Source organism: Malaclemys terrapin, chromosome 5, assembly GCF_027887155.1.
Source record: "Malaclemys terrapin pileata isolate rMalTer1 chromosome 5, rMalTer1.hap1, whole genome shotgun sequence".
In the NCBI taxonomy this organism is placed as follows: Eukaryota; Metazoa; Chordata; order Testudines; family Emydidae; genus Malaclemys; species Malaclemys terrapin.
Genome location: NC_071509.1, coordinates 53,175,551 through 53,202,276, shown reverse-complemented (window position 1 = coordinate 53,202,276; position 26,726 = coordinate 53,175,551). Strand labels below are relative to the sequence as shown.

The following is a 26,726-nucleotide window of genomic DNA, read 5'->3' as shown; positions in this document are numbered from 1 at the left end:
TGGCAATGATTAGGCATATTTATGGGCCACAGAGAAAATACGTATAATCATAATGTAGAATACATACAATGTAGTGATTGTTACAGCAAAAGATATTACTCCAAAGATACTGTATATGATACTAAAACAGCTACTGAATCACATCCTGTCATTTTGGTTCACTTGATATTGGATTATGTACTGCTTCAATTATATATTTTAACATTGTGGGTGCTGACTGATGTTATAGCATGTTGTAGTCTCAGTTCTGGGTTTTTTGATTTATGTACAAGTATTTTGATTACAATATGTTACATGTGTGTTAGGTGGCCAGAGCGCATTGTTCAGTGCCTTGTGATACGGACAAAGCATTGACATATAACATTCAGAAGGGCTTTACCTCAGGATATGCATACACTCACATCCGCCACATCCTTAAGGTACTATATGCTATTAGAAAACAGGAGACTGATCATAGGAAAAGGATGCATTTTATATATATATGCATGCAGTAAACTTACTAGTAAAAGTTCAAGATGTTTCTTCTAAAAGGATGTGCATACAGTACTAGGGCCGGCTTCAGGCATCAGCTGACCAAGCACATGCTTGGGGCAGCACCTTGTAAGGGGTGGCCAATCTTGGGGTGGCAGGGGGCGCTCGGGTTTTTTTTTTTTTTGGTTTGGCGGGGCAGCACTTGAGGTGCTTTTTGTTGTTGTTTTTGTTTCGGCCGGGCGGCGCTTGAGGGGAGGGGGCGGGGTTGTTTTTGTTTCGGCGGCATGGCATGGCGCTGGGGGCGGGGGAGTGTTTCAGCGGGGCTGGGCGGCGCTGGGTGAGGGTCTTTTTTTTTTTTTGCTTGGGGCAGCACAGCTGGCCCTGTACAGTACTAATAAAACAGCAGCCTTATACTTTCTTGTCAGCTTAAACCTAAAGAGTAATGCAAAATTTTCCTTAGAAAGTTAACAGATCTGGGCTCTGGTGGATCAAGGGGGTGAGGAAAGAGGAAGTTCCAGAGTCAAAGACCCTACCCAGGGAATACCTTGCTGCCAGCCTCTGCTCCCTTTTAAACTCAGGAGTATTAGTGCAAACACCTGCGCCGAATACAACCATTGTGATACTGATCATATAAGTTGATGGACAGTCTCTCAGGAAAATGAGTCCCAAACCACTTAGGGGTTTAGATGAAAAATCAGAAACATAGAAGACATTTGTTTTATACATCCCTCGAATTAGACGTGTTGTAACAAAAGGCTTGCTTCTGCTCTCATTGAAGACAAAGGCAAAATTCCCATTGATCTCAGTGGATGCAGGATCAATCCATAATATGATGAACTCTGTATAGAATGATATAACAAAATCAAACAGTTACAAAGTGTGTGTTTTACAGCAAAATTAATGTGGGATTGGATTATATATGGCACGACTGCAAACTAATAAAAGAAATACAGCCATCTCCTGGTAGTAGGATCCTCCAAATCATGGTAGTTGTTTAGGTTATGAGAATCAGCAGTCCCGTTTGGTTCCTTTTAATTCTTACTAGCAGATCACTCAAGAGACAGCATCCCTAGAATAACTGAATACTTGCCAGGTGTTACTCTTAGACTATGTCTTAACTGAAATAATGGGGTATGAGTGCAGCTCACAGAGACATATCCAAACCAGTTTTAATCTAGCTAGCTTTAGTACCCAAGCAGTGAAGCTGGGGCAGCACATACTTCAGCATGGTCTATATACACCCACCCTGGACCCTAGGTAATTACTTGCATGGTTAGCCTATGCTGAAGCATGTGCTGCTGCAGCTTTGCTACTCTGGGACCCAAGCTAGCTAGATTAAAGCTAACTCAGTATGTCTTCATGAGCCAGAATCTCACACCCTAATTGCTGGGGAATTTAATGCACTTGTACTCTGTCCTTACATTACTATAGTATCTAAGCACTTCACAATTTTTAATCATCATAACACCCTTGTGATGTAGAAAAGAGAAGGCAGGTATTGAGGAGATACCTCTGCAAAGATAAAAATTATAGGTTTTTTTAATGAGAGTTCTTGGTTTTTAGCATTCTCCGAGTCTAGATATTGTAGATTCTTCTCAACTCAACCATTTAAAAGTAAATTTTGGCTGATAGATTCTCAGTCTTGCTCTCCATTGAGACCAAGATGGCCTACAGCTTATCTTGCTTAGTGTTCATGAATTACAGTAACCCTCTAACAGAGACCTCCAGCAGCAGGAAGGGATTGCCCTATGTGGGAATCAGGCTTAAAGCCTGGGATCCCAAAATATGATTTTTGAATTGGTCTATTTTATCCACTTTCGCTTTACACCTATACATTTTCAACACTAAGCCCACAGTAGCAACATTTAATAATCTATTAGTATTCCCAGAGACACAGAGATTCAGGAAAAGGGGGAGGGGGAGGAGACATTTTAACATAAAAGGCTATTTGGAGAGGGAGCGTGGTGAGCTATTCGCCTCCCCTCAATCTCTCCTAATGTTTTTTTCATATGATTAATTTCTGAGCAGAAAAGCTTCTCCTAAAGCACCTGAACCAACATTATTTGTATCTTCTTTTGTAACTTGTGCTTGCCAAGGTGTAGCATTTGGAGTTCTTTATCTCTGATATTTGTTATAGAACTTATTGTATTGTCCAGTCTTTTTTGAAAACCACTTCCCTGGAACATAATGCATGATTCAGAGCGTGATTGCAAAAGGTATTTGTCATCTGGACTAAAAATATAGGATATTTTATGGAAAATGTGTCACATGCTACTGTATGTTGCATGTGACACAAATTTTAAACTGTCATGAAAAGTTAAACCTCTTTTTAAAAAAAATTCCCTATAGTATTATATCCTGGTCCTGCATTCTGGGCTTTGGTAACCCTTCCTTTTTCATTATAAAATATGGTATACTTCCAGTTATTTGAATTCCTTTTATCTGAAAATCCTAGTTATCTGAAGCCACATTATGTCCCCCATGTAGCCCTATATTCAATCACTTGCTAATAAGGTCTCACTTAGTGTTAATCAACAGCTTTATATTTGTATAGTGCCTCTGAACAGTTACCTGCAGTTACTGAGATGTAATCCTATTTCACCAGCAACAGCATATTGGCAGGATCATGTCAAAAAAAAAAAAAATAAATAAAAAATAAAAAAATCTGTGCTGGATCTAAAGCAAAAATATTAAGCAAACAGCAGCATTACTCCCTTCATTCCCCATATGTCTGTATCAGCAAAACTGCAGCTTAAAATAGCACTTCCATAATTTATCCAAGCACCTGGTTATCTGGAGATTTTGGATGTGCTCCAGGCCATTTGGATAAATGGGAGTATACTGTACTCTTGAACTTTCTTCACTGAAACTATTAATAACTTGAATTCATATGCCTTTATGAGTCCCCTATTTCCCTTTCCTCACTCTCTCCTGGATTACCTGAGAACTGATCAATAAGTGTCTATTCCTGTCACTGGTGTTATATGTTATGTAGGTGGTCCACAGTCAATCAGTCACACCTCCAGCAGTGCCCTTTGGTCTGAGTTTAACTTCCTTGGAATATATCTCATTGGCACTGTGATTTTTATATATAGCATCCCCTTTAAACCAACCATGTGAGGTGTTGAGTCCCTTCAGTGACAACTGAGATCAGTGGAGTCATTGAGAGTTGAGGGTGCTTAGTGTCTCACAGAAGGGGTGGCATACATACCATAGCTCTAGTGGGATATACATATAGTAAATCCCCAGGAAAGCTGAAATTCAGTCACTCTTGGGGAGCTATGGCCTATGTACCTCCTCCATGGCATTATTATTTTATTTAGAGTCTGGAATCCCAAAATGTTCCAGCTGCTTCAGAAGAGATATCGCAACCCCTGCCCAAAGAGTTTACAATTAACTTTTAAGATATGACTCAGTGAAGGTGACAGACAGTAGGAAGTGGGAGAAGTGAGGAAGGATGAGGGGTACAGAAATATGACCATGTGGTTACTGACATTGGGCATGTGCAAATCTTAGTTGTTCAGTCAATTTTTTTTACTTGAATAAAAATATATTTACATGCAGGGAACATGAGAGAGAAAGAGAGAAAATAACCCAGCTTTATACCTCAAGAGTGCATGCAAAGCATATACAAACCACCTGTTTTGATAATCCTGTCATACCTTTTGCTACACTGAATGCTATTTGAAAATGTATACATTTTATCTGCTCACTGTTCAGTCTGACTTTCTAAGATGTAACATCTCAATTTTTACAGATAGATGATGCATGTTCTGCTTACCTGTCCATCATAGAGCCTCACCCTGAGGTGAGTCTAGTTAGAGCAATATTATTTTAATTATTTATAATTGTTTTTCAAGTGCCATTAAATAAGTAATCCAGTGTCTGAGTTCACATTTCCTTTCCAATAGACATCCAGTGCACTGGAAGAACTTTGCTTTATGGTCATGGGATTTCTACAGAAACCTCAGGTAGTGCAAATTCAAATCTATTTTACACTTTTGAAATATGATTTTCAATATACTAACTGCCTAAAACTTTAGAATAAATTGAGGATCCATGCAAATAGTAATTATCCCCAGCTTTCTGAGCTGGGCAGTCCTTGGATAACCATGGATACTAGCTTGCCACAGCCTCCAGCTCCATGTTGTGTAGTTATGTTGCTGCTCAGGTCCTGGAGGGATAGTATAAATCCATATCTCCCTCACTCTGCAATGCCTTATGAACCTCATCCAAAGCCCACTGAACCCATCTGAAAGACTGATTTTGATTAGCTTTAGACCAAGCCCTATGTTTGGGAAACAATCTCTCTCCGCCTCTGGAATATTCAGTCTATGGAGCTTTCGTAGCTTGTGGGTTAGAGTAACCACACAGCCTCCAGTGTAAGAATGAACTAGTTTCCTTCAGTTATCTTGGAGGGGAGTCTCCTGTCCTCCCTGTATTGGTAGTTTACTTTTACTGGAGAATGTGGCCTCACACCTTGCTGAATCATTAAAACATGAACTCCTTTAAGTCTATTAGTGTCAAAGCAATAAAGTTCTCCTATTCTAAATAGTGGAAAGAAGAAAGTGGCCCAATAGTAGCATGTTAATGATTGTAAAGAAATGTATGTAATGACTAAAAATGACTTATTTAGTCAAGTTTTCTGGTGGAAAGCAATCAGTATGCAATAGTTTTTGAAAGCAGCAGTTAATTTGACAACCTAAGAAATATAATGTGGTTATTAAAAGAGTAAAATGTTCCAAGAAAGTACCAAGATGTTTATAATGTTACTAAAACTGACCTTGGCTTGTTTTAGAAATTAAAGCATCTATACCAATTATTGTTCCCACAGAGTTTAGAGGAAAAAGACAACACTAAAAGGGTAAGGTTGTCATACATATTTTTGGTCACACTTATATTGTCAAGAAAACCATAACCCATTAACCTGTCTTGTAGTAAAATCCCACTTTTAATTTTTTCTGAACAGTTCTTATTTCATTATTCTAAGACTCATGACTCAGGCAATTCAAACATCATGGTAAGTTTCACCACCCCTCTTTGTGAACAAATGTGTGCTTGTACTTAAAAACAAGACAGTATTCCTCTTAGCTGTAGTCTTGATAGTCTCTCCAGCTGGAGATCAAGTTAATAATTTGTGGAGTTTGACACAGTATCCTTAATATTGTACATTTAAACAAAATAATGGAATGTCCAAGGAATGGTGCCTGTGTCTGAACATTGTAACTTCAAAATCTAGGAAGGGTGTCACACGACACATGTTTATCCTAGAAAAAATAAAACCATGTTCATTTCTGGTATTTTATAAACATATCTAATATAATTACATGTTGAAATTAAGATCTCATGTGCCTGATCCTCAACTAGTTTTGACTGGTGTTGTTCCTCCAAAGTCAATGGAGCTATGCTGATTTATACTAGTTGAGAGGCTGGCCTTAAAATGTTGAAAACTATTAAATATATCTAATATAAGATGCTAATTAAGATTTTGGATTTCACAGTAAACAAAAAATAGAATAAATCAAATATCCTAATGTTCTGATATTTTAAAAAAAATCTCATCACCAACAAATAAACAACATTTTGATCAGCTCTTGCTTTTAAAGTGCAGACATAACATAGATATTTGTTTTCTATGTGCAACCATGCTCTTTCATTGTGCATCACTGCGTTTTGAGAGTGTAACATTCAGACTTTTCCCTTTTTGGTAATCATTCTGTCATGTTTATGTTCACTGTTGTCTTGTGCTATATGTTTCCATTGGGAATATGCTGCATCATTGCTAGAACACAGTACAAGTTATTTTCTAAACCTCCAGTTAAAGCTATAGTCAATATGTTTCCTGGTTGATTATCATGCATAGACCCAAGGCAGCTGAGTTTGGTGATAGCACTTTGCTAGCTGCTTTGGGACTTCAGCCGCTCATGTTTAGGTTTGATGTTTTTTCTACTGCATGAAATGCTATTTTCTTTAAGCATCTGCTCTGTTTCTGTACCCTACAAATGAAAGAAAATGAGTGTCATTTTTCCTATTAAATATGCTGTAACTTTTGTTATAATAGTAATTCAACCTTTTTGTTGCACTTTGTATAAAAGTAATATCAGATATGCACTGTTTTTCATGTTGTGAACCATGGTCTCTTGTTTAAACAAGGGGATCAATTTGGGCTTAAAAACTAGTTGAATGAATACAGGTAATTATAGTTTGCTTTATTTCTCGGAACATTTTACTCCTTATGTAATAAATAATCCATACTGAGGCCTTGATCCTTTGATTCATTGCATAGGGACACATTGCTGCACCTGCATGGAGCCCCACTGAACTCAACAGGGATCAGTGCAAGCACATCAGTGTGCCTGAGCATGTGAATTGCAGACTCTGGGCCTTAATTTGTCTTTCCTGAAGCTAATAGGGTGACCTGCATCATATTTGCTGATTTTACTTCAAATATATATCTATTCTGGCAGGAACACTACTAGAAGTTACTTTTTAATAGAACACCACTTTTATTCCTGTGATTCAGACTACTTTAAAGCAAAATTAACTTTGAGTGCCAGGAAATTTGAAGCTGTCTATTACAATAGCAGATCATCTTAGAAACAGTAGTAATCAGAAATGGAGAATGAAAGCTTCCAAAAATGTTCTCTGCACAATTCACTATATTCACAGAGCTAGCTGTGCACTCACATAGGTTGATCAAAGTCAGAATTGGGACTTGCCCCTGACAAAACAATAACCTATGTTCATTCAGTAGAGAAGATTCACTTTACCAATCTAGGAGATGTATTCATGGACTAAATAAATATGCTGTATCTTTCAGGTATAAATTCAGAGTACCCAAAAAGTTAATCAGTTAACATCTTCAGTCCTTTGTTTTGCATGTTTTGTCCATAAGCCAGTAGTATAATAAGAGACATTCTTTGCATCATAAGACCAGGATTTCATTGTTGCTCATGTGTCTGTGTTCATGTCCTCTCAGTCGTCTGTCCTGCATCCTTTGCTGCAACTTGTTCCCCAACTTCATGAGAGAAGACTGAAGAGATACAAAGCAGACGTATGTAACTTTAAACTATGTATGCTTGCTGTGACCGTTGGTGCCTGGGGGGACACGCTGAGAACGCTCAGTCCAGGCAAACTGCAAAGAATGGGGCAGACAATCCCCAGAACTGGTGGTTATTCTATTAGATTCATTAAGGCAGCAACAAAACAGCTTCTACAATACCTCTCTGGTTACCCCGAAGCCAGAAATACAGTTCCCTTAAAGCAATCCAGCCTTGAGCTCCCACCCACGCAGCCAAGTCCAATATGAAGAGGTTTACTGAAAATCTTGTCCATCACATATAAAGTTCTACCAATCCCAAGGAATCCGACACATTACCCACTAGGTCAATGAATATTTCAAATCTTATCCATATAATTGCTTACAGCCAATTCTTATTAACTAAACTAAGATTAAAAAGAAAAGAGTATTGTGATTAGAAGATTATACATACAGATATGAATAAAGTTCTTAGGTCAGTTTCACAGTAAAGATGGTGAGCTGCTGAGTTGCAAAAGGTTCTTTCCAGAATCAGTTCATCGGGTTGTAGTCCAAATAGGTGGTCCATATATAGAGTTTGTTCAAATTCTTCTATGAGAATTAGCAGGGTAATCTAGACTGGAGCTGGAGACCTCTGTCTTGTGACTCAAGCTTCCCCGACCAAGCTTAAGCAGATCTGAGATACAGGATTGAGACCTTAGTTCTTTTATAGATCTCTGACAGCAGGCATTCCTTGGGTGAAGCATTGTGTCTTTGAAGTAGGGATAGCTCAGTGGTTTAAGCATTGGCCTGCTAAACTCAGGGTTTAGCGTTCAATCCTTGAGGGGGCCACTTGGGGATCTGGGGCAAAATCAGTACTTGGTCCTGCTAGTGAAGGCAGGGGGCTGGACTCGGACCTTTCAAGGTCCCTTCCAGTTCTAGGAGATGGGATATTGCCATTAATTAATTAAGTAAAACCTCCTATTTCTTATGTATACATAGGTAATTGGTTGCATTCATAAGCAGTTCATAGACCGTTTACTACAAACTTCAAAGAGAAATATAGACAATTTTATTATTACACCCAAGTTTCATCTAAATGTTAATATTCCCTTTTAATCTCCAAATCAATAGAATATAGTAACAAAGAGGAACCATCTGTTACAATGTTAACCTCTAACTAGATATAGGTAACCACAGACAAGTAAGATCACTATCTTCTACTAATTTTCTAACAATACAAGTCTGCATTTCAAAGCTCTAGTCTATCTAACATGGCTTCATTAGCTATTTATAAGGAATGGCCCTAATTACCATTTATAATATGTCTTTAAAGGCAGCATTTGGGTCATTTAGCCTGCTTTCTTGCTCAGTGTCACACTTGCACTCCTACGTTGTGTGGTTTCATTACCTCTTTCTGAAAACATCCTATTTAAGTGTTTTTGATCATAGCATTTTTTTCAAGGTGCATCACCACATCAGCATGCTATTTAAGTGAGGTTTTGTATGTCCTATTTACTGGAAAATACTCATGCGCCTCTGATGTTTAACATTTATAAAAGAGAACTAAAATAACATACGTTTAATAAGTAATGCCTGAAAAAGGAACAATGACAGATGCCATATCCTGTATAATGAATCTAGATGTTTTATACAGTTTTTAAAATCTCAGCCAAGTGTTGTGCTATCATATAGCTTAATTTTGTCTAAGGGCTCTTCCCCCCCCCCCCTCTCTTTTACAAGACTGAACAATATCTACTTATTAAAATGTATTTATGACTTAAATACTTGTAACATCAAGAATTTTCCTAGTAATTACAGACAGAAATATGGCTTAATTTAAGACACAGATCAGAAAATTCCCTCTTTTTAATTTTTGCCCAGAGCCTCAAAAGTCTTATTTTTCCAAGCTGTAGAAACATGGCCTTTGAGAATATAGATTCTTCTCTCGCTTTGTGCCTCTATTTTTAATAAGCTTGTTAAAAAAAATTTGCTAGTGTAAACTGATCCAAGATAAATAGATAAGAGCAAAATATTACTCAATCTGTACAGTCTGAGTCTCCTCTTGCTTACGTTAGTGTAAATTGGGAGTAATGCCTTTGAACTCAATGGTGTATACATTAGAGTAAAACAAGTATAAGTGAGAGGAGAATCAAGCTATGGACATTTTTCCAAAAAAACTCTTAATTCTGTGTCTTATTTTTAGACTTGAAGTACAATTAATCCATTGGATGTTTTGCAGACTAAAAAGTTTTATAGGAATCTAATAGAAATAACAGAATCATTAAAAAATATTCCTGATATTAATATTCCTATGGCATACTCACTGTCAGAGCATGCATGTGCACATTTTCACCCTGCCCCATCTCAAGGCACTGTATTGAAGGGTTTCTTTCATTCAGTCTAGGGTTTATCTGTCCTGGTTCCACAATTTTCTGTTGCTTCCAAGGTTTAGCCTCCAGCCAGGTCACCTGTCAATCTATTCCCCTTCCAGGTTTAACAGAAACATCCAAATATAAGAAAACTCAGTCTAGCGGCCTCTAAGCTCAGTCCTTGGCCTTTGCCTGGGACTCATAGTTCTTAGCCTCTTTCACTCCTGATGCCTGTACTTCCCCTCTTAGTCTGGAGAAGAAGTAGGTGAACCCAGGCCCACCCTCTCCTCTGGGATCCAGCCCAGGGATCTTGTTTTACAGCTACACACCTTTCCTTCAGTCCCTTTGCTGCTCCTACCTTTGCCCTTTACCAGGTCTTTACAGGGTCCCCATCTTGGACTTGTGGCTCCTTATGCCTTCTTTTTAGCCAGCTACAGAGGTGCTTTCTCTGCCAGCAGCTGGGATGTACTGTAACGGTTTCTCTGTCTCTTATCTTAAAGCAATTGGTATCTCCCTCCTTCAGGATCTGGGGTTGTGTTTCAGGCAGTTTCTTTGACTCTTGCCTTGTGGCTGTCAAGGTCTCCCTCCTTTAGACGGGAGTTGCCGCAACTCTCTTCCTCCAAGCTGGGGCTTATGCCAGCAGTAAAGCCTAGTCAGCTTCTCCTTCAGCTGGATCCTTTCCCCTAATTAGCCCTCCACTTTGGAGGGTTCATCAGGTCAGCTTTCTTCTGCCAGTCCTTGCCTTGCTATGAGGCAGGATGCAGTATATATGCTGGTCCCTTTCCTAGAGTTCATCCCAATTGGCTGGGAGAGCGAAGCACTTTGCCCTACCCACTCTGCAAGATTCCTGGTACCTTAAAGAGACAGTAATGGGATTCTTTCTAAACACTACTTATTCCAGGGACCATTTCCTCTCTCCCAAAGCCTCCTTGGTCTTTGCCTATCAGACATCTCAAAATCTTAAAGGGGTGGTGGCTCTTAAAGGAGCCACTATCCTTAAGGGGGCAGCTCAGCCTGTCACAAATGTGTAGATGGGGTCTATCATGAAAGTTATTGGGAAATCTCAAATCCTAATGAAGCCAATTGAGCACATCAGCAGTCAGCACCTTGCTGAATCAGGCCCTTTAATTCTTGCATATCTCTGAACTCTGTATATATCCTCTGGGAATGTTGTAAAATTGTTTCTGTTGGGCACATTGTCATATTATATTTGTTACCAATTTAGATCCCAAACCTGTAAACACGTACTCCTATACTTAACTGTAGAGATTTTGATAGGTTCCAGAGTGGTAGCTGTGTTAGTCTGTATCAGGAAAAACAATGAGGAGTCCTTGTGGCACCTTAGAGACTAACAAATTTATTTGGGCTTAGGCTTTCGTGGGCTAAAACCCACTTTATCAGATGCATGGAGTGAAAAATAGAGTAAGCTGTATATATATCATAGCACATAAAAAGATGGGAGTTGCTTGACCAAGTGGGGAGTCAGTGCTAATGAGGCCAATTCAATTAAGGTAGAAATGGCCTATTCTTAACAGTTGATAAGAAGGTGTGAGTATCAGCAGAGGGAAAATTACGTTTTGCAGTGACCCATCCACTCCCAGTCTTTATTCAGGCCTAATTTGATGGTGTCCAGTTTGCAAATTAATTCCAGTTCTGCAGTTTCCTGTTGAAGTCTGTTTTTGAATTTTTTTTGTTGAAGAATTGCCACTTTTAAGTCTGTTATAGAGTGTCCAGGGAGAGTGAAGTGCTCTCCTACTGGTTTTTGAATGTTACAATTCTTGATGTCTGATTTGTGTCCATTTATTCTTTTGTGTAGAGACTGTCCAGTTTGGCCAATGTACATGGCAGAGGGACATTGCTGGCACATGATGCCATATATCACATTGGTAGATATGCAGGTGAATGAGCCCCTGATGAAAACAACAAGGAGTCTGGTGGCACCTTAAAGACTAACAGATTTATTTGGGCATAAGCTTTCGTGAGTAAAAACCTCACTTCTTCGGATGCATAGAATGAAAGTTACAGATGCAGGCATTATATACTGACACATGGAGAGCAGGGAGTTACTTCTCAAGTGGAGAACCAGTGTTGACAGGGCCAATTCAATCAGGGTGGATGTAGTCCACTCCCAATAATAGATGAGGAGGTGTCAATTCCAGGAGAGGAAAAGCTGCTTCTGTAATGAGCCAGCCACTCCTAGTCCCTATTCAAGCCCAGATTAATGGTGTTGAATTTGCAAATGAATTTTAGTTCTGCTGTTTCTCTTTGAAGTCTGTTTCTGAAGTTTTTTTGTTCAATGATAGTGACTTTTAAATCTGTAATAGAATGACCAGGGAGATTGAAGTGTTCACTTACTGTCTTATGTATGTTACCATTCCTGATGTCCAATTTGTGTCCATTTATTCTTTTGCGGAGGGACTGTCCGGTTTGGCCAATGTACATGGCAGAGGGGCATTGCTGGCACATGATGGCATATGTAACATTAGTGGATGTGCAGGTGAATGAGCCCTTGATGGGAGTGGACTACATCCACCCTGATTGAATATAATGCCTGCATCTGTAACTTTCACTCTATGCATCCGAAGAAGTGAGGTTTTTACTCACGATAGCTTATGCCCAAATAAATCTGTTAGTCTTTAAGGTGCCACCAGACTCCTTGTTGTTTTTGTAGATACAGACTAACACAGCTACCCCCTGATACTTGAGCCCCTGATGGTGTGGCTGATGTGGTTAGAAAGAAGAACAGGAGTACTTGTGGCACCTTAGAGACTAACAAATTTATTACAACATAAGCTTTCGTGGACTACAGCCCACTTCTTCGGATGCATATAGAATGGAACATATAATGAGGAGATATATATACACACATACAGAGAGCATAAACAGGTGGGAGTTGTCTTACCAACTCTGAGAGGCCAATTAATTAATTAATTAATTAACTTCAAAAGTTTTTTTTTTTTTTTTCTCTTAATGAATTGGCCTCTCAGAGTTGGTAAGACAACTCCCACCTGTTTATGCTCTCTGTATGTGTGTATATATATCTCCTCATTATATGTTCCATTCTATATGCATCCGAAGAAGTGGGCTGTAGTCCACGAAAGCTTATGCTCTAATAAATTTGTTAGTCTCTAAGGTGCCACAAGTACTCCTGTTCTTCTTTTTGCGGATACAGACTAACACGGCTGTTACTCTGATGTGGTTAGGTCCATCATAGGAAGAGCATATATTAACACAAGTTCCCCAACTTCAGGACTGTCTTGGATGGAGTTTTTTCTTTATGGCCTTATGAAGCAAGCTGGCCTTTTCCCAGGATGTATCTCTGATGCACAGACAGCATTTGTGGCATTTTCAGAGTTTCTGAGACCCAGAAAGCTATGCATAACTTAGGGTATGTCTATACATGGGAGTGTGCTTCCCATGGGAGGGGGCTAGCTGCCTGAGTACATATCCATCCAAGGCACATACACCTCCATGGGTACACTCTATATTTAGACATACACATTTTAGAAAACACCATCATAATTAAAAATGCAGTTCAGACAGGAAATAAAATCTCAAACACTTTTGTCAGCATATTTCCTTTTTCTGTGGACTAACTGGAACACTGTACTGTAACTATGCATAGTTGTCATTTTCCCTTGAAGTTTAATACAAATTCAAAAATTGGAGGCCTTATCAAAGTTGTATAGGCTCCACTGGGAACAATCAATTGCATTCTGGAGGGCATATTCCTCTTCAGAGTTTTTAGGTCTTTGGAGAGACAATATATTTCATCCAGGGGGAGCTTTAAAAATGCCTTTGATAAACTTGTTCCTGACTAGCTTTCTGACTTACTAATGAGACAACTCTGTTCTCAGCATCTGAAGTAGATTCTGCATGAGAGGCTTGAAAATGAGGAGGAAGTGATTGGGGAACAGTGAGCTTAAAAACAAATTTCCCGCCCCCTCCCCCTCCTCTTTTTTTTTTTTTTAAAGAAGCATCTCAAAGTATCTTAATGCATCAAAACACTCATAGCAGTATTAAGCATGAGTGCCTTACATTTGGGGTGAAATATGCTATTTATTTATATTCATTCTTTATGCAGAATTATCTATGAACATTTCTGTTCTTTATAAAGCTGTCAGTTTGTGGATCATACATTTCAGTTTTTGCATAGTTTTGCTACTCACAGATATGTCACGACAAAGAATTCAGACAACAGGGAAGCACACTCTACCACCCATTATGAAAAGGCTGCTCTCTTAATAAAATGTTTGTATTTATATCCTTGCCCCTTTGATATTTTGGCTCTGAGAACATCAGCTCCATTTGCTTTTTTCCCAAGATATCTAGAGAGGATACACTGAAGATGTACAAAAACTACTTTAATAGTCAGTTGCCTTCTAGCAAGAAAAAGATAAAAAACAATTTGTATGATATCATTCTAATGCAGTGACCTTTTAAAGTATATGGAAGACTCTCTTCCCTGCTTCTTAAAAATTGTTCACTCTGATGAGAAAGCTATCAATATGTAATAAATCACCTAACCTAAGAGAATTCTGATTATTTTAAATGTCTTTTCATCAGTTCTTTGAAAACATGAACTACAAATGAAAATTTTTGGAAATGTGTCAAAACAGAAAAGAAAAAAATGCTGTAAAATCATCAGATTGATGGGGGAAGCAGAAAAATGGAGTAAAGAGATGTATTATGTCTGATTCAGGTGGCATAATGGAATTCAAATGGAATCTGGGATAACAACTAGAACCAAAACAAGAATTAATATTAGGCAATAAAGTTAGATTTTAAAAATGTAACAAGAAATAACTTAGTCTGTACTTCCTAGAAAATTGCAGAAGATTTCATGTTTTGTAAAATTCCGTAACTTCTTCAACATGCTATAAAAGTATCTTAAAATGCTGTATACAAAACTATATTAGATCTTCATGAACTGGAAAAAGATATTGCATTTCTCTTCTTGGCAGGACTATAATATTAACACTTTACAGCAGTGAACTATGTTGTATATATCTCTTTCAAGAGTGCTGTACTTGATCTTCCACAGTAACTATTTCCTGGGAATTAGGATACAGCTCTGTAAATCTCAGGTTGCGTCTACTCTAGGTTTCCTGTAGCAGAGGATTTTAACATTTTAAAGCTCTGTCTATAGTTATTGTCTAAATATCATGTTCAGACACTAAGAGAAAGGATGGTGTGTCAATCTGGGGGCTTGAGTCTCCTCTTACCTAAGGCAATGTTAAGTAGTATAAGTGTGATCATTAACAGGCCATTGCTCCTTCAATTCAGATGTCCTTTTCTAACTTGGTCTCCATTGTGTTACCGTCTCTTAGAAAGGGGGACATTGAATTTTATCACTTGCCATGCATTTTTCTGAAACATTATTCATAATGCAAAAAATGCAAAGTGATACCACATTTAATGACTTTTGATTTAATTATTTATTGATAATGTGATAGGATTACCAATGGCATTCCCTAGTGGGCAATTATCCTGTTTTCTTTTGGCAGCTGATCAAGTCAGCAAGAGCAAATGGGACAAATGCCCACTTTTTTGGGGGGGGGGGGGAGTTAGGACGGCTGGGACAGGACTTTAAAAAGGGACTGTCCCCGCCAAAATGGGACGTATGGTCACCCTACTAATGACAGGGAAGGACCCTCAATCTATCTCTTAGTCCCTGTAGGTAGCTCAAACTTGCCATGAGGATTTCAGTATCTCTATCTTCTCTTTACTCCTGGGAGAGGAAATAAGGTTTATGTCCCTTTTATGGCAAGGATGTTTGGTAGGGGGGCTGGGCCCTCCCACTCCACTAGGCTCTGACCCAGAGCCCTATGAGAGGCAAACAATGTCAGAAACCAGGAAATGCCTGGGCCACTTCCTACCATCCCCAGCCTCAGTCCATTTTAAAATATCAAAGGAAAAAATCAGGGTAACTGAACCTTCAGCCCGTCGGGTCTCAGCTGGTAATCTCTTCCTCCCAAGCGGAGACTTCTGTGGCAGCATGGGTCAGGAGCTCTCTGGGCAGATCTGTCCTATTTCCCCATCTCAGTTGTTTGGCTCCATTTTTAAGCTCCTTTCTCCAGCTGGAGTGTTCAGGAGGACAGCGTCACTTGGGCCCAGAACTGCTCCTTACGCCTTCAGTTCTATGAGTCTGAGACTCTTTCCTTATGTATGCTCTGCTTTGCAGTAATTATTTTAACTTCTCAGTGCTCATTGGAAAAGGTCCTGCCTCCAACGGGCATTTTAGGATATGGAGCAATTTCAATTCTGCCAATTTCAGTTCAGAAACCAGAACAAGAGTGGAATTGGAAATCTCGTGTAGCGAAGGTGTTGTACTTACAGTATAGTACATTTTCTTAAATGGAAATGCTGCAGAAAGGAGGTGTTGGAGAGATTTTATCCACCTCATTTTCCTGTCTGGAACACTACATAAGCTCTCAGTTCACTGGGAGCTTCTGATCAGATCTTTACTTATTACAACCTATGTTGCCACCATTTCTAAGAAAAAATCAGAGGACTATGGACACTAGATATTTCTAGGAAAGAAGACTAAGAATGTGGTCATAGTGGAAACAAAAACCAGAAGGTGCCACCACCAAAATAGCTTCAGAAAAGGATGTCTAATACTTGGGTTATATTAAATATCAGCACAGCTTTTCTGTGGAGGGAAGATGGGTGGTGGTGGGGTTGAACTGTAGCATTTAATGTTATCATTATATTATATTTATATTTTTATTTTATATTATACTGGTCTTTTGAGACCTTTGCAACAGTACTATTTTAAAGTGCAGTAAAGAACTTTTAGTGGACACCAGCATGGTCTACATGGACTAATTAATGCACAACATGTTATTGCACTTTTAAAATCGCAACCACACAGTGTGTATTGCTGCTTTGTACGGACAAACCCCTAAAGTGTGATTTTTTTTTTTTTAACTGATTTAGCTAAACTGGTGCAAAACTCTGTTTGCACACACACAGTTTGGTTTAAGAGGGCATTATTTTACTTTAGCTTAAGTCAATTTGAAACAGGTTTAAGCTACACTGAAATAAGCCACTCAAAAACTGAAAAAGTGTCCACACAAGAGTTTGCACCAGTTACATGAAATTGGGTTAAAACCTATTGAAGTTTAATTAGTGCAATTTCTGTTTGTAAACAAGGCCTCTGTGTGATGAATCTGTACTTGTACTTGTAGGTACAGTTACTTTGGATTTCTCTAATAGGCATATTATGAAATTTATTATATAAATTATAGTCCTGAGGTGTAGTAGAATGGTATGCCATTAAGGAAGATGATGTAGCAACAGCATTGTCTACAGGAAACTTTATGAAAAGCTCAGGAAAATCATGACATTGTGCATACCATCTTGGGGAAGCATAGCTGAGGTATACTACTGAGTCCTCTTTTGGCCTTGTCCCTCAATATTTACTTTAGCACAACTGTTCTATTCAAGGATACTCATTAATATGCAAGAACAAAAGATTTCCATGGAGGATACTACACTTTAAAAAGTTATCCTCTAAAGGACCTTTTCTGCAGAATACACCTGAAGAACACTGGACAACCCAGTCAACTTCTGAATAAGGACCATATTGCAAAGAGATGTATCCTACAGCAAGATCCAGGTGTTAAGTGACAATGAAGTGTTGCTTGGAATTATTGTATTTATGATCAGGAGTCAGAGTTGTTGGAGAACATCATATAGGATGGGCCTGTTTGCTGCATTCCTCTGTTGTGCGCTGGTGCCTTGGGATACCTATTTTGAGTGCATGTATCTGATCAACTACAACCAGTTGATGAGAAAAACAGTCATGCTGCTGAATGTCCATGCATCTGTGACTCAGTGAACATTGATTTTAAATGGAAGCTGTCAAGCAGAAACTCCTGAAAAATCCTATAGAGAACCACTCTGTATATTCAAGCTGAGAGCCGATGCACTCATGCGGGCTGCACTATGTGGTAAAGTACACATCACTTTAACAACTATTTGATCTTTTTTGTTAATTATTTTATCATTGTTGTTTTATCTGTTCTCTGCAAGTTACGATTTTAATTATTGCTGTTTGATAGTATCACCTCCTCCTGAGAACTTAGTACTCTTGCTGAACCTATTAATAGTGCAAGCTTATTTACACTAAGTTCTGACACAACACTTTCATTGGCCCTCTACTGTATTTACCCCATTGCATCTTTCTCCTCCTTCCCCATTTGCTAGCAACTTATAGTCTGCTGCTCCCTTTAAAGAATGTACCTCTCAAACAAGATGGAGGAGGGAAATAGAGGTGACTTGATACTGGTATCTATTGTATTTCTATGTATTTAATTATTTTACAGCTTTCCATCTTTCAGTATTTCTTTCCTCTAAATCTAGTGTAACATGCATTCCGGGAGCACACCTCACATAATATATATATATATAAGCAAACCAGAGAAACCACTTTAAACACTGTTCTTTTAGTCTTTTCAAATAAAAACTAGTATAGTTGCTATAAATATATATAATTCTAGAAAGAAGCATATGATGTAAAGAAAATCATACAGGCAATCCCTACAAGTCAAAGCATAACTGGTCCATGATGATAATGGTGTACCCTGAGACAAATAAAACAGGGTCCTACCATGCTTTACAAGACTTGAAAAGTATGTACAATTTACTTTCTTGGAGAAGTTCCTGAGATTTGGGGAGTCCTATGGTTGGAGATGCATGAGGCCGTCCTGATCAAAGGGATCCTCTAAGTGCTGTTATAGACTTCTACTGACATTAGGAGCTAACAAAACATGGTTTTCTATTGGAGAATTCTGACTATGATTGTAATCTGTGATACCCTGATGAAGAGACAGTTGTTAATGAGGAGATACCAGTGGTGATTGAGAGAGTTCATGATAAATGGATGAATCTAGATCTAAGGGTGTTGTGGGAAGCATAAAGTTTGAACCATTTTGTCTTGAACTTTGATTGGATTAATGTTAACAACAAACATCTTTGTGAAATATTGGCTTTCAAAATGGACACTACAAATATTGGGCTTAGTTCTCCTGTCATGACCAGTTAGTAGTTAGTCATATCTAGTGGTCAGAGTAGGATTCCACAGTCACAAGACAAAAGTCAAGAGTCAGCTAGGTCAGGAGATCAGAAGCAGGAGACAAACTGGAGATAGAACTGGGAGTCAGAGTCAGGCTGGGTCAGGATGTCAAGGAGTCAGAAGCAGGAGACAACTGGAGGTCAGGAACCACAAGTCAGATGCCAGGAGTCAAGCCAGGTTGGAATGCCAGGAAGTCAAGCCAGGTTGGAATGCCAGGAAGTCAAGCCAGGGGAGCTGGAGCCCCGTTGTTCAGACAGCTTCCTGTTCCTGCTGCTGGCTTAAAAAGAGCCAGTGGGCCAATCAGCTGTTTAGGGCTCTGCCAATAGGACCTCAGGCAGAGCCTCAAACTGGGGCTGGGCTTTGTGGTCCTAGGTAAGCAGATGTCAGTAGGGTACCAGGTGGAGGGTTGGAGCAGGGTCACTCGTATAAATTGGACCCGATTTTCAGACCCATGAGTCATGAAACCTACAAGTTCTCTATACACGGAACTTTCAGTGAAGCCAAAGGGAATTCCATGTCTGGAGGGTTTTCAGGACTGGGCTTAATATGACAAAATGGAATTTGTTTATTCACCAATCTTTCTTACTATACAGTTGATTAGATCATTGGTTCTCAACTTGTGGGTCATGAACAGGTTCAGAGGTCACAACTCTCCTTTTCTTTGCAGCTAGATGTGGGAAGGAGGAGAGTCCTTAAGCCCATGAATTCTGAGAATTCTCAAGCTATCCCCAAGCACAGTCACAAATATGAGTGATGCAACTTGGAAAGTCAAAGCCGAATTCTGCTCAGCTATGTTGGTGTATTTCTAAAACAATTCTGACTCAACTGAGTCAAAACTGGAAACAAAATTTGGCCCTCAAGTGTTAAAAGGTTATTCCTTGTCAAAATTATTTCTGAAGATGAGTTCTCTTGTATTGTTTAAGGAGAGAATTATATATAAAGTATGTCTATAAGGGGATCAGAGGATACAGTGGTACTGTATAATGGTTGTATTATGTATACAGACAGCTTCATATGTATTAAAGGGAAACTGCTAGAAACCTTCTCTCTCCATCTCAATGTTGAAATGAAATTAATACAAATAGCGTAGAATTTTATTTTTTCCTTGGTGAGTTCTGGGTATTGTTGTATTTGGACAATTTTCTTTATCAGTTGGGTTATTCAAGTGTGTGTGTTTTGAAATGCATTGTTGTTTCAGGAGGAACTTCAAGGACCTGGAGGGATTCAAAGCAGGGGCTACTTTTTGTTCAGGGTATGGTTGTTATTTTTTTCTTTTTCAAACTGATTGTTAGATTGCAAAAAGTACAGTATTCAACATCTGTGAGAGCCAGGGGAGCTTGTTTCCATTGCAGCACTCATTATAGTAAAGGATCTATCTGCATTCCCATTATAAACACTTAGCATTTTTAGAGGTGCTTAGCACTTGCTACTTCTATTGAGCTCTATAGGTAAATTCTTCAGGGCAGGGAATGTGTGTTTGTACAGTGACTAGCAAAAGAGGGCCTGGCTAGGGCCTTTGGGTGCTACTGCAAAAGAAATATTAAATAAAAATCAATAGGTTTTGTCAGAGCTAGGCACTTTCAGATTAGATAGTAATTGGATTGTAAATATTTACCCTTGACAGAAGTGTGTGTCAGTGTCTTGACATGGGAACATTTTCTCCTACACACCAGTTGAAAAATGTTTTTAATCTACTAAAATGGATATTCTGAGATCGTGTCTAAAACTGATTTTCTAAAACTTTTCCACCAAAAATACAGTAAGAAGTTTTGGCATGCTATCTTAATGTGTGCTGAATTGATATGTTCCCATGCTGTTTCTTAATAAACTATCAATTATCATGTGTATAATTCTTGAACTAATAAGGCTTGAGAGCTCATGCAGACAGACATAAGTCATCCTTGTCTACCTGGTAAATAAAAGCTTTATTCAAAATAGTATTTCTACATGTTACATATAATACATGCAGTGCCAGGAGATATATATACACAAGTAGTTTGTATTGCAACAAGATACACAATAGTCCTGATTTTCCACTTTGCTTGTATTTTGTCTTGTCATTTAAACTTCAGCAAAGTGGGTGTAAAAATACCACCTCAAAATACACTTAGTCCATCCTAAAGTTAAGCTGTTAAGCCTTTTTTATGTTTCTTAACATAATAGATTAAGTTAAGGATGACAAATCTTCCTTAAAATTGACTTTCCTGGCTTTTGTTGGGTGAAGTCTTCACATTTTTTTTTCTATTTAAATATGAAGCTGGCTGGCAAATGGTATTTACATTTTTCTAGTATGAAACTTGGAGTTAGAGAATTATGATTAACTGAAAAGGCCAAATAAAATTCAAGGGTAACATAAACAGCGGTGTACTTTACATATCAGATAAAAGGTGGTCTTTCTGGGTCTGAACCAGCTCCTGTTACAATCAATAGCCGTTGTTTTATTGACTTTAATGGAAGCTGAATCAGCCCCTCATTGAGTATGCAAAATTAGTGAAATGTACACCAGTGGAAGGATGGAAAGGATTTAGCAATAAAGCAATTAACAGGGCAGTGTAAAGTAAATGAGACCCTGCCAACTCTGATATACTACACATGACTTTGGCCTAGTGTATTCACAAGCGTATGTCTTCACTAGCAACGTTAAAGCGCTGCTGCAGCCGTGCTTTAACGTGGCTGTGTAGTTGCGGCACCAAAAAAAAAAAAAAAAACCCACCAAATTCAAATTCTAGAGGACTAAGTAGGGAAGCGAATTCCAAAGCCAATGATGCCTCATTGACAATTCCCTGCTGCAAACCCCTTTCCATTTATAGGGGACTTTCAATTCAAGTGCCTTACAGGACCTGAACCGTACCTGTAACGCATGAGGAGGAAGACCTGGTAGGCTCTCCAATACATAAAACCCAAACCATTCAAGGTTTTAAAGGTCAAAACCAACACCTTACAGTTAACCCAGATCAATCACTGATCAGAGAACACAGGTGTAAAGTACTATATGTTGTGGGTCTGTGTATTCTGCACTGGTAATACTAGACAAATAGCAAAGGTTTAGTCCCATTTGCAATGCATTGCAATAATCTAGCCATGAGGTAACAAAGGTCTGGATAACCATGATGAGAGCTGTGTGAAAATGGAAAGGGGAGGAAAGAATGGAAAGGAGCTCCTTGTGCCCTCTTCTCCTCCCCCTTTACAAACTCAAACAGAACTGGGCACAGTCTGGCCCTCCATTTTTAACGGTTGTAAATTTGCTGTATAAACAGTTTTCAGAAGTTGAAAAGCATAGACAAGTGTTCATTTCAGTCTATCTTTAAAGATCATCATCCTAACTTGAACTGAGAAATTATCTTGTAAAAGATATGGTATAACTCAAGGGATTTGCAAAATGCAGTTGATACAGGATTATTCTGGGACCTTCTTTAAACCCTGGATGGTTTTAGTGTTAATTTCTTACAAAATATTTGTTGTTTTCTAGCCACGCAATGGAAGGAGATCAGCAAGTTTCCGCTGAAAAGGTATTTATTACATATTTTTAATCAAGATGCACATCCAAATCCTGCTTTCTTTATACAAATAAACCAAGGTCCACATCTTCAAAAAATTCCACTAATTTGGGTGCCACCACTTTAGGGTAACCAGCTTGAGATCCCTATGGCCTGATTTTCAGAATTGCTGAGCATCCACATCTCAAATTGAAGTCAATGGGAGCTTCAGATGCTTAGTATCTCTAAGGGTATGTTTATACTTGGCGCTCCGGGTGTGATTCCTAGCTCAAGCAGACATACTTGGTGCTAGCTATCGTCAGGCTAGCACACTAAAAATAGGGTAGCTGCGGTAGCATGGGCAATGACTGGCACAGGCTGGCTGCCCAAAGTATGCACCCACCTGGACATGATGGGTACATACTCAGGGTGAGTAGCCCATGCTACCATAGCTACACTACTATTTTTAGCACACTAGCTAATGAGAGCTAGTGCTGAGTATGTCAACTTGACCTGGGAATCACATCCCCTGCTCCAAGTGTACGGTAGCCTAAGAATCAGGCCATAGGTGTCTCAGTTAAAAATTTGAGGAACCCAAAATCTACGGACAGTTTGGGAAGTTACTACTTACCAGTAACAATATATGAACCAGGCCGAATCCAACTTAACCTGGAACCTGAAAGTCAAGTTTGTAGAGCTAGTGCCAGTGACTGTTCGGGGGGGGGACGGGACTTTTAGAACTGTAATCTGTGAAAATTTCATCCAGAAATTGTTAAAGAAGAATGAACAGGAAACCCCACAATGTCGTTTTTATAATTATTTTTCTGAGTAGAACTTCACTACAAATCCCATTAGCATCAAGGAAAGTTGTATGTGTATACTGAGAAGAGAACAGACCTTTGCCTAAATCCAGAGGTCCTTACAAAGACACAACTCACATTGAAACCAAGTAAGGACTTCAGGATTGGATCTCAAATGTGTTAGCTAATTGAAAAACTTAGGATAGGTACATGAAAGATTTCCTTTAGCAATACTATGATTCAGTATTTGAGTATCTTTTTATTCCCTTTATTGTATTTTAGATATGTAGAATCACATCGAATAACTGTATTAACAACTAATGTTTTATTTTTTTTCAGGATTTTTATTCCTTACCAGAACTAATGCTGTGGGAATGCAGAATACACGGACATGGTGTTTTGCTCACAAAAATTATTCCTTGCCACTTGTACAATTCTTAAAAAATCATTAGAATGTAAATGTTCCTAAATCAGATTTTGTTAAAATTGCCAATGTTTCTTTAATTTCTTGAGTATATTAAAAGCATCTTAAAATTATTCCATTGATTTTATAGTGTCATGATGTATACCATTGTGTGTAATAAAAATGTAAACAAAAAAATTAGCGTAAGATCCTTGCATGCAAAAAACATTGTCCCTAGTATTGCTATACACATTTATTTTTTGTTGTAAATAAAGGCACTCAGTAGAGAGTTGTTTTAAATGCGAATGTTTTGTTGAGGAATTTTCTATTTTTACATAATGCATTTTGAGAGTAGGCATTTTAAGTTGTTAAACTAACACTGCGTATTATAGTGTGTGTGTGTGTATATGTATATATATATATATATATATATATATATATATATATATATTTCTATGCAGATTCAGAGTCAGATAGGCTTATCTCTGTACACTAGAGCACTGAGTATGCTCTCGTGCCTAGATAAAGTAAGAGTAACTCCATTTAAGTCAAGAGACTTGCATCTTTGTAAAACATGTGAAAGAAGAAAATCAGACTCTATACACACATGCATGTATACATAAAAGCAAGCCAAACTTTCCCCATATGGTGATTTTTCTAAAATAGTGCATGAAATCTCACTCTTCCAATATGATTTTTGTTGTGATGCCATTGTATATACAACTGCATTATTACAAAACAGTACCTGAAGAGCCATTAGAATAGTATGCAGTTGGAAAGAATGCAAATACTTCAGCTAAGAAAACATTCCAAGTAATCATTTCATTCATTTTTTTAGGAAGGATGAACAAAGGAAGTGGTGCCCTTTTCAACGAGTGTTTTCTCAACCTTGTTACTTAATTTAGATTGGCAAAATGAAACAATTTGTACTGTTTTAGAAGAAAAATAGCTCTACTTTATTTAAATTAAAATATAATCATAACTTAATTGTATTAGCTAGCATAACACAAATGCATTATGGCCCTGATTTAGGAAAACACTTAAGCACATTGTTGTGGAATCTCTCTCCTATCTGGACATAACAAATACTTCCCACAAGAGCAGGGCTGGCTTCAGTCTTCATAGCCTGAATCCATATGTGTCTCAGGGTTTGTTTTCATTAACAAATTAAGTTGTGTCAGAACATGATTTCGAGGGGTTATGGTAATTAACATAATAGTAAACATAACATCACTCAGTGTTGACAGGTATTGTGTTTAATATTGTGTCTACTGGTCATTGTTAGAGTTCTTCCTTGAGTTACCCACTACCTGCTGACACAATAATTAACATAAGTCCCTGTCTACACTGAGTACTAGTTTGTGTTAACTCTGTGGGCTACAATAGATCATGAGGTAATGATCCAACCTGAGCAAAGGCCAGCAGGTTGCTGAGCAACCTAGGAAGGAGATTGTGATTTTGCTAACTGGCTTCTGGCCTCCCCATTGCTTCCAGGAGGAAGTAAACTATCCTGTGTCTATATGTGGTGCAGCATACATCTGCTAGTGTACCAGCACTGCTACACTACCCACTGGCCTGCATGAGGGGTAGCAGAGATGCAGAAGCTTTGTGGAGCCTTCTTCCCCTCCTGCATTTTGAGTAGTGGTATGTATAGCTGGCACAAGACAGTAAGGGAGTTATCACAACTCCTCAGGGTCATAATCTAGAGGATGAAAGTTCCCAGTTTAGCCAAGACCAAAATGCTTAACATTCTATTAGTTACCATGACTCCTCAAAGTCATGCTGTAACAAAACCTAATTTACTAGCAAAGAGATACCCTCAGAGTGATTTCCACCAGCAGAGCTCTCCTCAATCTCCCCAAATGGAAAACCCATGCTCTTCTTAGCTGGAATTTTGAATTACTTCCTGATATGGGCTGGTCTCATTAGAGATTTCTTATATGAACTAATCAGTTCAAATCGCTATTTATCAAAAGCCAGCATGGTATCAGAACAGATATTGTTTTTGTTTTTTTTACAAAAGTAATAAAACAAATATTTGAAATACATTGCTAGACCAAGTTGTGGTGAATGAATCCAATAAGCTATTTGTATCAAACAGCATAAAATAAAATACCATGTTATTTTCATTCTCATTTCCTCTTTAGCTATTGGTCTTTTAACTGGCTGTGATGTCTTTTAAATGGCAATTCAGCAAAAGAGGAGTGGTCTAGTTTCAGCCTGTGTATATATTTGATAAATATTTCAGACACAAATATTGTAGGCCATATTAATTCCATCTTTAGGTACAGAGGGAATAAAAATTGCTGAAAACCCATTAAAATGGGCCAAAATCTGTCTGAAATTGAGTAGCTGCCATGCTTAGCCTATTACATATATTGCTTCTTGAAAAGAGTGGTGAATCTCTTGGATCAGGTCAGCTGAGACTTAGAGGGTATGGATTGGAGATCCTAAGCTGTAAGGACATATTACCTGAATGTCCTGTGAATCCACCTTTTACAATCAGTCCTAGTGATATAAAATACATACAGAAGTTACAGGAAAAGTTGCTAAATATTATTAACCACCCTTTGGTTTATGAAGAAATATACTTGTCAGACAGGTTCATTAATATGATACAGAAAAACGTTCTAAAGGACTGGTGCCACCATCAACCTTAATAATCAGGCAATCTACCATGTGCAGCTGTTTTTACTGAGCGCCACGGTCACACACCCATCCCCATGTCCTTGTGTGTTGCTATTTAGCGCTCGTGACCGAGGGATCCAGCTAAATTGGACCATTAATCGCCTCCTTCTGACATAGCCACTGAGGTTGGAAGGGCGCAGCACAGAGAAAGTTCCAGTTTTCGGTGCATCTGGTGTAAGGGGTCACATTATTTACACAGGTTTCAGAGTAGCAGCTGTGTTAGTCTGTATCGCAAAAAGAACAAGGGTACTTGTGGCACTTTAATAAATTTGTTAGTCTCTAAAGTGCCACAAGTACTCATTATTTACACATTGACTCTCGCTATGTATTTCCACATCCACCGCAAACACACGCACGTCTGAGGGCCCTGAAAGCTTGGGGGAGCGCTGGATGCAACGGGAGCTCAGCTCCCGCGG

At 38.5% G+C, this 26,726-nt stretch overlaps 1 protein-coding gene across 1 annotated transcript in view; it reads left to right on the top strand.

Annotated features, from left to right (window-relative positions):
* The window catches only part of NMU (neuromedin U), a 35,485-nt gene extending 11,584 nt beyond the window's left edge, over nucleotides 1-23,901 (top strand). The window contains exons 3-10 of the mRNA XM_054029639.1: nucleotides 4,229-4,279; nucleotides 4,383-4,442; nucleotides 5,306-5,335; nucleotides 5,441-5,491; nucleotides 7,451-7,525; nucleotides 20,142-20,195; nucleotides 22,413-22,452; nucleotides 23,559-23,901. Of these exons, the coding sequence (XP_053885614.1) occupies nucleotides 4,229-4,279; nucleotides 4,383-4,442; nucleotides 5,306-5,335; nucleotides 5,441-5,491; nucleotides 7,451-7,525; nucleotides 20,142-20,195; nucleotides 22,413-22,448 (357 nt within the window). The 3' untranslated portion in view covers nucleotides 22,449-22,452; nucleotides 23,559-23,901. The remainder of the gene's footprint in view (nucleotides 1-4,228; nucleotides 4,280-4,382; nucleotides 4,443-5,305; nucleotides 5,336-5,440; nucleotides 5,492-7,450; nucleotides 7,526-20,141; nucleotides 20,196-22,412; nucleotides 22,453-23,558) is intronic.
* Nucleotides 23,902-26,726: the final 2,825 nt, after the last annotated feature.